Source organism: Convolutriloba macropyga, chromosome 13, assembly GCF_964194025.1.
Source record: "Convolutriloba macropyga chromosome 13, txConMacr16.3, whole genome shotgun sequence".
Classification (NCBI taxonomy): Eukaryota; Metazoa; Xenacoelomorpha; order Acoela; family Convolutidae; genus Convolutriloba; species Convolutriloba macropyga.
In genome coordinates, this window is record NC_134480.1 from 3,180,820 (window position 1) to 3,194,756 (window position 13,937).

At 32.6% G+C, this 13,937-nt stretch overlaps 1 protein-coding gene across 10 annotated transcripts in view; it reads right to left on the reverse strand.

Annotated features, from left to right (window-relative positions):
- The window catches only part of LOC142351842 (uncharacterized), a 213,226-nt gene that overhangs the window by 120,966 nt on the left and 78,323 nt on the right, over window positions 1–13,937 (reverse strand). For all 10 annotated transcript variants that reach the window (XR_012760972.1, XM_075404059.1, XM_075404063.1 and 7 more), the window contains 4 exons: window positions 12,611–12,767; window positions 5,864–6,006; window positions 5,030–5,243; window positions 4,393–4,511 (listed from right to left, as the gene is read on the reverse strand). Coding sequence is in view for 9 of the 10 variants with exons in the window: in XM_075404059.1 (XP_075260174.1) it covers window positions 4,393–4,511; window positions 5,030–5,243; window positions 5,864–6,006; window positions 12,611–12,767 (633 nt within the window). In the remaining variant the exon portion in view is untranslated. The remainder of the gene's footprint in view (window positions 1–4,392; window positions 4,512–5,029; window positions 5,244–5,863; window positions 6,007–12,610; window positions 12,768–13,937) is intronic.

Below are 13,937 nucleotides of genomic sequence, written 5' to 3' on the forward strand. Positions count from 1 at the left end.
GAAGCAATAACACAAACTTAACAATTGCAAAATGTGAGCTCATCTTAACTGCAAAAAATCAATTTGCAAGAAAAGATTCCGGATGCAAGATTTGGAAAGATGAACTTTTTTCGTGAAAATTTTTAGAATATTGATTTTGTTGTTGCAAATATTTAAATTTTGTAGCCACATTGTTTGTTTTATTTAATTGGTATAAACCAACGATACATTTTAACCAATTTCAATTTTATTGGCCATGTGATTTATAAATATAACTAATAATACAAAATTGGATATTACAAAAATATGTGATGTGAATACATGATATAAACTAAATTGAGCTGGGAAAATGTGGCTAGAAATATACTGAATATCACTCCGCGAACTTCATTTGCTCTAATGTAGAAGTTGACAAGGCGGCTCGGTAATGTGCGATGGCACATAAAGTTCCGACCCCGCCCATCCACAATTTTGGCATAATTGTCTAGCAAATGAGGAACAGATAGAAAAACCCAAAAATTATTTTTTGCGAAAAGTCTTTTTCAAAAAATTCTGTATGAACGATAAGATAGCCTCCAAAGCAAATAACTCAGTGGAGTTAAAAATTGATGCATTAGCTTGATGTAATATGTCAATATTAAGAAAGCGAGTCAAGATGAACGTCAAAAACAAACAACAACAACAGCAACAAACATTATTTACATCAAAAAATTTTTTTCCCTCTTAAAAACTAAATTTAATAACAAAGTCAACATACCGTCAGATAAACCTAAAACTAAACAAAAATAACTAATAAATCACCAGAAACCATATGCGACCAGTCCATAAAAAGGTTTGGTAACAATTATACAAAAAAGAACAAAAACATTAAAGTGAAAAATATAACTTATTTTTTTGAAACAGTTAACTTCAAAGTAATAAATACCATTAGGAATCAATTAACATTACCACAAATTTACAATTACCACTGTTTCTAGAGAAGGGCATTAGGACCTGTCATTATTCATTTTTTAAAGCGGCTAAAATGAACAACAAAAAAAAACAAACAAACTTTCAATTGAAACTTGCCAGAAAACGCTGCCAAAACCCTCGAGCCATATTTTGTCCCTCAAAATATATTCGATTGCGCCTTCATCAAACAGCTATAAAGTAGTACGTGGCCATTCATTAGTAAGACTAGGTAACAAATAGACAAAAAAGCGAAGTGCTAAAGTATGAAATAATTTCAATTTTTTTTTCGAATAAAAATTACATTCAATGTCATAAAAGGCATTAATTACAAACAGAACTATTTGAATAGGGTCGTTTATTCAAAAAAGGAAGCCCTCGAGACCTGCAGTTACCCAGAATATTTCTCGCATCTACAAAAAGAAAGTCAAATAAGACAAAAATCAAATTAATTTACATTTTTGTGAAAAACCGGTGTCGAAGCCACTAAGGTCATAACAAATTCATAAAAAAAAGATTTTGGGACACCAATCCCTTTTATTCCCTTGACACCCATAATGTCATATTTGACCTGTAATGAAATAACGAGATTAGCTAACAAAAAGAAACATAAAAAGAACAAAATTGCGAAGTTAAAAAGTTTTTTTTTTTAATTTTGGAAAACGATTGTTTTCAAAGTCATGAAAGCCATCAGCTATCTACTAATATCAGAATATCGGTTCTTCTATTCTTCCACGAAAAGCCAATGAAAGTTATCACTATGCAGGAAATTTCATACGACCGAAACGACAAAGTATAAATGACAGTTAAAAACAAAATTAAAAAATTCAATTGATTTCTTCAAGAAAGAGGCGTCGAGGCCGTTAAAACGATTAAGTATATCATTCAGGATTTCAATATGTTCAATTGTGCTTTATTTTTAACGCTAATAATGTGACAAGAGAACTGTCAATAATGTGATAATGTGACAAAATTCGGAAACGTGAAAAACTGGCAAATATCGAAACAAACAAAAATCTGAAATCTTGTAGTATCAAAGCCAGAAAACAATAACTTCAGGCTTAAAACTGCAACCGAGAAGAAATGTTAAATCAGTAGAAAGAAGAAGCATTCTTTTTTTGCAGACACTAAGCTGGAAGTTGAACAAATTAAGAAAAAAAAGAGGAAAACTTAATTAAGCCATTATTTATTGAAAAGTCAATTATTTTTAAAAGAAACGACCATAAACTTTCAAGTTAAAATTTAAATGGATTAGCTTGGAGTTTTTTAGTATGCAAACTGGTTGGACCTATCACTCCTGAGCATTGATTCGATATGTTCTGTTTTTTATTTTTAAAGAAAGGGTCCTTTTTTTTAAAAAAAAAGACCGACTGATTACAACCCGATTTCTTTGGGTGGTAGCAGTCCAAGAATGGCCCAAAACAAGCCCTGCTATTGCTTATTGTCCGTTAGGAACATTTGATTTTCGAATGTTGCAGATATAGATAATTTGTTAGTTGAAAACTCAAAATAAGTTCTGCATTTTTGATAATCAACGAGTAAAGTTAGCAAAAAAAGGCAAAGTTTTAACTACAGAGCACTCTCAGCGTACTCTGAAGTAGAAATAGCCCCCCTCTGAGTCTACAAAGATTGTATGAGTGTTGTTTGGAGGTGTACTGCCGGCAAACTTAATCAAAACGGACTAAAGTAGCTTATTTCGTGCTGTTTTTGTTGAAAAAGGCTAAATTTTGAAATATTTATCCACATTTTTTGACCAAAAAAATTAAATCAAAACAATGAACAATGCTTGTTCGTCTTCAAAAATAAAATCAACGACACTATTCTTAAAAATTATAACAAATTTTAGCAAAATTGACGAAAATTTAGGCAAAAATTCCGGAAAATGTGAATAAAAACAACGGGAATTCACTCTACTTCTCTGAAGTTCTCAGAAATTCAAAATAAGAAAAGCCGAGAAGATTTTTTATATTTAAAAATAAAATCAACAACAAGTTTTTAAAAAATGTTGACAAATTTTAGCAAAATTGGCGAAATTTTGGTCAAAAATTAGCGAAAATTCCGTAAAATGTGAATAAAAATCAACGGAATTCACACTATTTTCACAAAACTTTAAACCTCGATAAGTCCCTGTAGAAAACGAAAATTAAAAAAATCTTTTTAATTCCATATTCTACGCTGGACGAGCTTTCTAATGATACCACTCTCAACTCTCTACGATGAATGTATCGATCGGCGAAAATTCACTGAACAAAAAAAAAACCCATTTGAGTATATAGTTCCTCCCCCCTCAAGAGGGTCGGAACAATAAATTTGCGAAAAATCACGTTAAAATGATTACGAGCATCTACCGGTACCGAATTAAAACTAATTCCAAAGAAAGTGGCTGGCGCTTTCGGGCTCCGACTTCCATTAAAGTTTCCATAAAGCACTTAAGAGCCTTAAAATTAAGAATAGGATCAAATAAATGTGAAAAGTACTTACTTTCGTATGTAAGGGTATTTAACAAAATTTTAATCCTTTTGCCGCTCAATTTTACGATTTAATGTTTTAATATTACTAAAATATTACTAAAAGGGATTAGGCTGCAATTAATCTTTGCAGAACACGCTTCCGTCAAACATATTTTGTGGTGAAAAGCAGTTTTCCTTTTTCAAATTCCAGTTTAAAAGTGATAAACACTGACACGAATTTCCATATAAGGAACCGCCTTTTCGTCCAAAATGTTTGAGAGTATTTTTCACACGCACACAATATATTAACATAAGAAAAGTGAAAACTGTTAACAAAAAAATAAATTTACTCAAAAATTTGGTGCCGGTAGATTGCTCGTAATGAAATGTGATCTGCGAGTTTTTTTCCATACCATTCTAGTAACCAAACAAGTTGTAGAAGCATTTCTCTCAATTATTAAATGGCGTTATGAGTTCAACAAACTTTATCATGAATGGATGAAATCATTCACGGATGTTATAGAGAAGAAAACGTGAAAAAACGTAAGCAATTAAGTTCAAGAACCGTTTAAAAGTTTAACAAAGGTAATTAAAAAAACTTCTAAAATATCCAAATTTCTTGAAACTTCTAGAAAGTGTGTAATTTAGCAGGTGCTTGAGAAACTCACAACTGATTTTGAATTTGGTTTCCAAGAAATATACACAAAATGTGAGTGTACGGGACAATTTTACACTGAAGTTTCCTTTTCATCTTAGGCTTGAACTCTGATCTTCACACACTCAAACGCGCAAATGCACATGCAGACATACACCACACACACACACACACACACACACACACACACACACACACACACACACACACACACACACACACACACACACACACACACACACACACACACACACACACACACGCACGCACACACACACACACACACTCAAATATCTCAATAATAATTGGTAGCAATGACAGGTCAGTTGGGTATCATTATGATGATTAAAAAATACTAACTAGTTGTATATCTGAGTTCCTTGGACTCGCTCTCTCTGATTCTGCCTTCCGACACAGTGTGGACATCCGCAATGTATAAAGTACCATACTTGTAATACTCAACCGGGTAGTTTGACTGGCTAAAACCATAAACACATCACGCAAATTATCTTTAAAATCTAATAAAAATGTTATAAGTGTTTTTCAAAAATGTTGTGAAAAAGATGTAAAATTTAAAATTAACTTAAAAATGCTGAAACTTGAACCCTTGTCCTAAAAATAACGCTCAGAAACGATGATTTCCTACTATTTAAAAACGATCAAAAACGGTCCTCTCCTTAATATACCGTTAAAAAACGAACACTTCCTATGTCGAAAAAGCGATCAAAATCGTTCAAGGCGAACAAAAAACCTAAGGGTTTTGACCGTTTTTCCCTAAAAATAGCGATCAAAAACTATCATTTCTTATGTTTTTTTGGGTAAAATTTCATCTGGGGTTTTGAGAACCGGGTCAGAAAGTCAGATAAGAAAAAGTGTGGCATCCATACAGAGATTGAAACAAAATATCACTTTTTAAATATTATTGGACATAAATTTGATAACCAAATAAAATTTAAAAATTTAACCTTTTATTCTTTTTTTAAAAGTGTAACCTTACCCGTCAGTAACAAACTCGTAAGTTGTGAAATTTCTGTTTGACGAAATATTTGTTTGTTCCAGATTTTTGCTCCCGTTGCCATATGCCTCCCAGGAGTAGATTCGGAACCCAGACCACCCCAGTCGGTTCGCGGTTGGGGGGTTGAAATTCATGGATACAAGGAGGGGGTTGTCCACCGAGAGCAAGGCGCTGAATGACAAGACGGGCTCAGGAACTAAAACAGAAAGGCTTAAAATTGAGGGGAAAAATTTAAAATTGAGGGGAAAAAATTTAAAATTGAGGGGAAAAATTTAAAATTGAGGGGAAAAAATTTAAAATTGAGGGAAAATTTAAAATTGAGGGGAAAAAGTTTAAAATTGAGGGGAAAAAATTTAAAATTGAGGGGAAAAAATTTAAAATTGAGGGGAAAAAATTTAAAATTGAGGGGAAAAAATTTAAAATTGAGGGGAAAACATTGAATAGTGTAATTTATTAGGAGAATCTATTAGAAAACAATTACGCGAACTTCGAAAATTTAAATTTATTCTCAGAATGTCTGCGATTTGAAACTAAAAACTTTACGTTTTTCAATTTATACCCTCTCCAAAAAATTATAACTCATCTTATCATAGCTTATCTTATCATATATTTATGTTAATTGGGGTGGTTCGGGGTATGCGTTAAATGACCTTTAATTTGGGGAGGGGGAGGAGGAGGAGAATGAGGAGGAGGAGGAGGAGGAGGAGGGGGGGGGGGGGGGTTGTAATGGGAAAAGCTCGAAATTTTGAAATTTTTTGAAGAAAGAACAACCTTTCAGAATTTTCTTGAAACTACTTTTTTTTCATAAATACTTGCTTGTATCTGTTGTCAGTCTTGTGCTCGATGACCGTGTATTGTTGTAGGAGCTGGTCTGGACATCAAAGATATAAGTGACACCAGGGGTCAAACTGTCAACTGTCAAGGTCACCAGCTCTCCAGGAATCGTACCCTCCACCACCCTGCAAATGACGTCATATGAACAGGTACTAATGCCCGGGCAACCCAGCTTAGAAAAATTTGAAAACTTTTTAAGACTTAAAAGGTGCCTGGAAAAGATTATGACACTTTTTACGGCGCCGTATAAGCCAGAGATTGTACATGCTTAAATTTTTTTCTTTTCACACAATTTTTCCCTCTATTTGGGGTAATAAATTGTAATAACAAAGTGTGATAAGATGGAAATTAGATTAACCGTCCAGAGTACAACTGAAAAGAGGTCAAGATTATTTGCATCTATAAAATGTAACAGGACTGTGAAAATGATCACAAAATGGGCTTTAAAATTACGAATTATCTTCTGTTTAATTATAAGGAGAAACGCTATGGAAAAAATCAAGCTGTTCATGCATTTAGTTTCTTCTCATAATTAAGAAAAAAATGCTTTGAGCTCAAAAAAACTTTGTTCTTCCCATTTGCTTAGTTTTACGAAAAACTTGACGCGGCGGTAGAAGCTGCTGAAAGTGAGAGTTTCTATTCAAATTGAATCAAAATCATTCTATAATTGAAATTAGTGCCTCCGCCAAGACACTTATTCACGATACAAAAATTGTTATCGTTTTAAATTTAGTGTCATCCATTCTTTCAGTTATTAGAGTGTGTTAATTATAATCAACGGGCTCGTAGGAAGACATCATAAAGATGATTTCAATTAATTTTGCACAAAAACTACAACTAAATTTACTCAACTTATAATGATGGTATATCCTTTAGACTCGATTACATATTAATTAGGCGGAGCATTCTTCATTAAGCCTGATTAAAACATGCCCGTGTTGAGGAATTTTGTTTTTCACTTGTAAGAAATCGTCGTTTTTTAATCGTTTTCATTGGACAAAAACGATCAAAGCCCTTCCGCGGCAATCGTCGTTTTGTTTGTTATTTCGTTGTTATTTTTATGTAGGAAATGATCGTTTTTAAAAAAAACGACGAAAAAATGTGTTCCCCGCTGTGCTTCGATGCATTGAACTCCCGGTACATTAATTGATGCACTACTAACCACTGCGCTATCAAGCCATAATACAGATTTGCCAAAAGGATCTAATAGAGAGAAACTAGTTCAAGAGCAATTAAAAGACGAAAAACAATCAATAAACGACGATTTCATTTGAAAAAAAAAACGACGTAGGAAACGACAAAAAAACGACGACGAAACAATCATTTCTTCTACTTAAAAGGCTACTTAAACGACGGAAACTAATGAAAATGAAGAAAACGACGACAAAACGACGAAAACGACGGCAAAACGACGAAAAATACGATTTCTTACAAAATATTGTCATTTTTTCGTTTCGTCGTTGTCCTCAACACGGGTGTGCGTTCCCTGGTCATCAAAGTGGAAAATTTTGTTAATAAAGTATTTTTGATATGTGATTATTTCTATCAAATAGTGATATAGTTGCCTCTCCAAAGGCCTCAATGGGAGCAAAGTGAATCTCTTTCACAAAGGTCGTTACGTAGGCACACTTTTAAAAAATTTCGCCTTTTGTGGACATATAAGACGTCCCGATGTCACATTTTTACAGTTTTTTGTCTAAAAATTGCATTGTGAAAATGTGACGGTGTATTGTGGACAGAGATACAAAATTCCGTCAAAATTTCAGGCATTAAACCCCAACAATGTTCAGGAACGATTACTGAGGTACTTTTATCCAAACATTTTTTTTATTGTATAAAATTGTCACTTAAGTGCTCACCTGTAATTTGTAGGAGTCCAAACCATTAATAAAATTGATTAAGATAAATAAATTACAAACGCAGAATTAGGTTCCATCCAAATAAATTCACCTGTGAATAAATGGCATGGTATTTTGAAAACAATAACGAAATTATTCCGTCACAATTATCCACAATTGTCAAAATTTAGGAACTGTGGACAAATCTGACAAATATATCCACTTTTGAGCAAAGTTGCCCTAGTTTTTCTACTGAGCGTGTTTTCAACACACGCCCTTAAACCTAAACGTAAAACCTGGGTGCGTATAATGATTCCAATGTAGCGTAAATTTATTTGTCCAAATCCTTTTTTTTATGCATTCTTCATTATGCCTGATGAAAACATGTGCGTTCCCTGGTTATCAAATTGGAAAATTTTGTTATTAGTAAACTTCTGAGGTGAATATTCTTATGAAATAGTGACATAGTTGCCTCTCCAAAGACCTCAATGGGAGCAAATTGAATTTCTTTTACAAAGCTCGTTACGTAGCCAAAAGTACAATTTTAGAGAATTTTGGTTTTCATGGACATATGTAACGTCCCAATGTCAAATTTGCTCAGTTTCTGGCTAAAAGTTTTATTGTGACGGTGTATTGCGGACAGAGTAACAAAATTCCGTCAAGATTTTAGGCATTAAACGTCAGCAATGTTCACCAACGGTTACTGAGGGACTTTTATCCGAAAAAAATTATTATTATTATTACTATTATTATATGAAATTGTCACTCAAGTGTTCGCCTTTAATTTGTGGGAGTCCAAACAATTAATAAAATTGATTAAGACAAATAAATTACAAACGCAGAGTTAGGTTCAGTTCAAATAAATTCACCTCTGAATAAAAGTGACGGTAATTGGAAGACAATAATGAATAAATTCCGTCACAATTATTCGCAGTTGTCAAAATTTAGGAACTGTGGACAAATGCGACAAATGTGTCCACTTTTGAGCAAAGTTGCCCTAGTTTTCCTGCTGAGCGTGTTTTCAACACACGCCCTTAAACCTAAACGTAAAACCTGGGTGCGTATAATGATTCCAATTCAGCGTAAATTTATTAGACCAAATTCAATTTTTGACAACGTAATACTACTCACGTAAATCAATGTCTCAATGGAGCGACATTTATTATTTATTATTTTGAGAAAGTTATCACAAGATCACAATGTATTCACATATTTTCTCTCTTTAGTGTTTCAATCAATTGCAAACCAAATCATAGAGTGAACAAACGTGAAAATGTATCGCATTTTGAGATTTGTTAACAATAAAACTTCGAAGGAATTTATCTTCTTGACGTTGGGGTATCTGTTAAGTTACCGTTACGAATTATCTGAATTTCGTAAGTAGGCAAGACCTCTAGCCAACGGGATCAATGGTGTACCCAATTTTTCCGGAATTGATTGCAGGGTGAAGTAATATTGCGCCAACAACTGAATTTTTGCTTCGTAGAGCTAGGGGATGCGGACTTACTTCTGATGTTCAGTATACGTTTTCAATATAAAATTACTATTAATCACTTAAAGAATTGAGTGCAAAACATGATACGTGATCAGTGAAATCAAGCCCAAATAAACGTGCTGAGAGGGGTTGTGGTATTTCAATTTTCAGTTAAGTTCACACGTGAATTTAATCAACTGTTATGGAATTCATACATATTTTCACTTGTGTTCACACTTAATTTCAGAGAATTTTTTTAATCGAACTGGGGCGTGGGTGTCAAATATGAAAACATTGTAAACATATATCGTTAGCATTGTTACAAGTAAATATTTTTGGCAATTTCTGTATCAATATTCTGTAAATACTTTGTATTTATTTTGCAGCAAATTGTAAAAATGACATTAAGTAGAGAAAATCTGAAATGTTAATATATGTGCGCGTGAGGTGAGACCACAATTAAACGAAATAATTTCAACACAGAAATTAAAAGTAGTGACCAAAATTTATAACAAAAACGCGCAGTTATTACTTACCCCGAACTAAAAATTGTGAATAAAGCATTGATTAGCACTGAAATGTAGCATTTTAAGCTGAACATAACTAGTTAATATTAATTAAGAAATATTAGGCATAACCAACCGCCTCCAGGCTTGAATTGGAATTTATGTTTCAGTTTTTTTACCCTGAGTGAAAAGGCTTGATAATGGCATTCTGTTGCGGACCCAGTATATATAGCACAATACTATGTAAAAAATGTTAAAATTATCACGCGTGGCTGGGGAGGGGGTATAAATGTTGTATGGCATTTAAAACTGTCGGGGGGATACATCATAGTTCCCCGAAAACTTCTACCAAAAAGCTTCCTGATCACTTGTGGGAGAAGGAACTAAATACTCAAATGGGTTTTTTTCGTTTATTTTTAGTTCGGACAATTTTGGCCGATCCATATATTCATTGTTGAGAAAAGTGAGTACTATCATTAAAAAGCTCGCCCATAGTAGAATTCGAAACTAAAAAGATTTTTTAAATTCGTATTTTTCGAGGATTTCTCGAGGTTTAAAATTTTCTGTGAACACGTGATAATTGCATGATTTAGTTCACTTTTAGCGTAACTTTTGTTCAAATTCAGGTTTTTCTATTAAAAAAATATATCAAAGTTACATTTCACGCTTTAAAATGAACCAATTTTGTGTTACCATTAGAGCAGAAAAAGGCTAGTTCTGGTCTCATGAGGAAGATTACAACCAATAAAAAACTCGAAATTCTATTGGAGAGCCGTTTTTTTAGAAAACTTTTGCTATTTATTTATTTTTTTTAAAAAAATAATAACAGACTAGTCACTTTTCATATCGATGTTCCGTTGATGACAAACATCGGTTAAATTTAATTGCTGTTGAGACTTTAAAAAATATTTTTTCGAAAACCCTTTTTGAACATTAACCGATAATAAACATATTTTCATGAAGAGTAGGTAGGTCTCAGTAATGACAGTAATCCTTTCATTTTAACTGCAACCCAAAATTATTCTGGTAGGTGGTTTTATGTGCTAACTATTGTTCTTATGACTTCAATAACACGAGTTTTCATAATTTCAGAAAAAAATTTGGATTTTTTTTTTGTAATTTTGGTTCCTTTTGAAAATTTTCTTCATTCTCCTTGTTTTGATTTTTCTCATTGGCTTAAAACAAGACGTCTAATGGGTCATCGCTATAGTCTTCAGAGCATATAGTATGGTTTAATTCGACACTTTCTTCTCGCACTTCTGCTGAATTTTTTTTGGTTTTCGCCTATATTTGTCGTTGTTTACTTATTGTGATGTCTGATTGATGACATATTGATCAGTTTTCCATTGAGGCATAACGTATTGTTTTTTTGACTTTCGTTGAAAGGTCTTGAATGTAGTGACTGTTAAGACTTTATGACCTCCTTTTTTCTGCTTTAACTCAAATGAGTCTGGTTAGCGGTTTTATCTTCTAACTATTGGTTTTATGACATTGATGACACAAGTTTTCAATTTTTTTTTTAATTTTGGATTTTCTTGTAATTTTAGTTCCTTTTGAAATTTTATCACCTTATCCTGGTATTGATAATTCCCAGTGGCTTAGAGAAGACTTCCAATGGATCATTGATAAAGCTTTCAGAGAAAAGATTATGCTTTAAATGGCTTCGACACTTTCTTGCTTTTTCTCCTGAATTTCGGCTTTGCCTTTTTGTTTATTGTTGTTTTCATAATCATAAGACTTATTGTGACACTATTTTGAAAACCAACTATTAATAAGTTGATTTTCATGAACTGTAAGTCAGTTTCAGCTAAGAATACAGGACCCCTTCCTTCTTACTGCAACCAAATTTAATCTGGATAGCGGTTTTATCTAGTAATTATTAGTTTTATGACTTTGATGCCACAGTTTTCCATAATTGCAAAAAAATGGATTTTAAAAAATTTTTGTTTCTTTTGAAATCTTATCTCATTATCCTCATTTTTATAGTTCCCATTGGCGAGGAGAAGACGTCCAATGGATCAAAGATAAAGTTTTCTCATATATATAAGGTTTATTGTGACGCATAGTTGACGACTTAAGATTGAAAAACATCCTTGCCTTCTCATTGAGTCATAACTTAACGTATTTTTTTCACTTCCGTCACTTTTCTCGCTCAATTTTTTTGAGTTCTTCTTTTTGCATTTTTTAAAATTCTTCATGTAGTCATAAAATGCTGAATAGTCCCAGAGGCTTTTTAATGAGGATTGAATGACTGATGTTACTCAGTGCAGCTAGTTTATAGCGAATAGTATTAAGGTTTATTATATTGTTCGTTTTCAAAAATTTTTGATACAATTTGCTTTTTTGTTCTTTTCGACGAGTTGTAACTCATTTTCATCATTGAGAGGTTCCCTCTAATTTCTTGTAATTCAAAAACTATTTTTCCGTTGATATCATGTAACTGCTGTTTTGTTTGTGGGAGAATATGCGTTTTCACAAAAAATTGCAGATCATGTGACCACTGTAATGATGCATGGTTTTATGCAATTCAACTTTAAACTCAAACATCTATTTTTAATTATCTCGCCATTAGGCTAACAATTAAGTCAAAAATGTATAGAGCTCGGAACATCATGTGCAAACGCACATTAACGAGCGTCCAAGTATATATATATATATATATATATATATATATATATATATATATATATATATATATATGTATATATATATGAAATATAATGCTCATTCAAACTTCTATGTCGATGATCAAAAACATATATAAGGAATTCTTTCAACTAATTTTATTTGAATAATTTGAAGATTAGAACAATTAATTAATTATTTAAATTTAATTATTTAGCAACCGCATTTTTAACACCTTTATAGACTACGGCTGTTTTAAACTTAGCAATCATTTTTATTAACTTACAAGTTAGTAGCTGTGTTATCGGCTGTTGGTGACGAAGACTGTGGTAAAACTAGTACTTCGAATTCATTGAATTGTCCCTCGGCGGGAGCGACCCAAGACAAATTCAGGGCGCTACTAGTCTCTTCTACGACTACCAGATCAGTCACAGGATCAGGATCTAAAAAAGCAAAAACGAATATTTTACTAACTTGGATCAAAAAAATTCCGAACAGAGCAAGAACGGCGTTAAAAAAGAAGAAACAATTTTTTTAAATAAAATGTTATAACTATAACTATAACATATAACTATATCCCTTATATAACTATTAAACCATATAATTTTAACCATATAATTATTAAAACAATTTTTCACCACAAAGGGAGCGTGACTTTTAGCAGTTGAGGCAGTGAATTTAGAGAAAGAATTGCTGTCACCTATTAAATTAATAATGACTGAAAATAATAACTTTTTACCACCTCAATGTGTACCAAAAATTAAAAGCGTTAACAATTTTTTTATTGGTGAACAGCCCTCAAGCCTCGGCCCGACTAGTGATCAAAGCCTCAATACTTTTAGTCTTGTAACGTTCTTTTAGATTGTAAATAAATAAAAAAACAAAAATTTATCAGTCAGATATTTCAAGCGTTCTGTGAAAATTTGAGTTTTTTTTTTCAATTATAGTCCCCACACCCCAGGAAAAAATGGTAAATTTACGGAAATCGAGGGGGGATTTTGTTATATGGCCACTAAGCTGGGGGTGGGGTCTATTCTCGGAAATACTCGGAGAATTTTGATGCAATTCACGTCTTGCAATTTGCGTAATTTTTTCAAAAATCTGGTTGCCCTACTGATCAGCTTTGCGGGTGGCAATTTATCTGCAAAAGCCTATGCGAACGTGCCATATTCGGCTTTTCAGTATATGCAAAACAAAAATTTAGAGCTATTGATTTCGAATAAACAAATCGAAAAGAAGCCAGTGTACGGTTTGAAAACTATGGCCCAATTGTTAATCTAACCGACAACTTTTTGTTGAAAAGTTTAATTTCAGATCCTGTTTTAAAGAAACTGGAGATTACATTACGTCCCGGGTTGCTCATAATACACAATTCTTAGTAGTCATACTAGGTCATATATGATTCCTAGTTTTCATACAAGGTCATATATGATTTGTATGGTTTCTTATTAGTCATACAAGGATCATATATGATTTCCTAGAAATCATACAGGGATCATACAAAAAAAATCAAAGCCTTAAAACTGTATATCCTTCATTTTCTCTTCATGTTGAAAAAATTACCTGGAAATGATACAAGGTCATCTCCGTGTGGGCGAAAAAAATATCTTTCC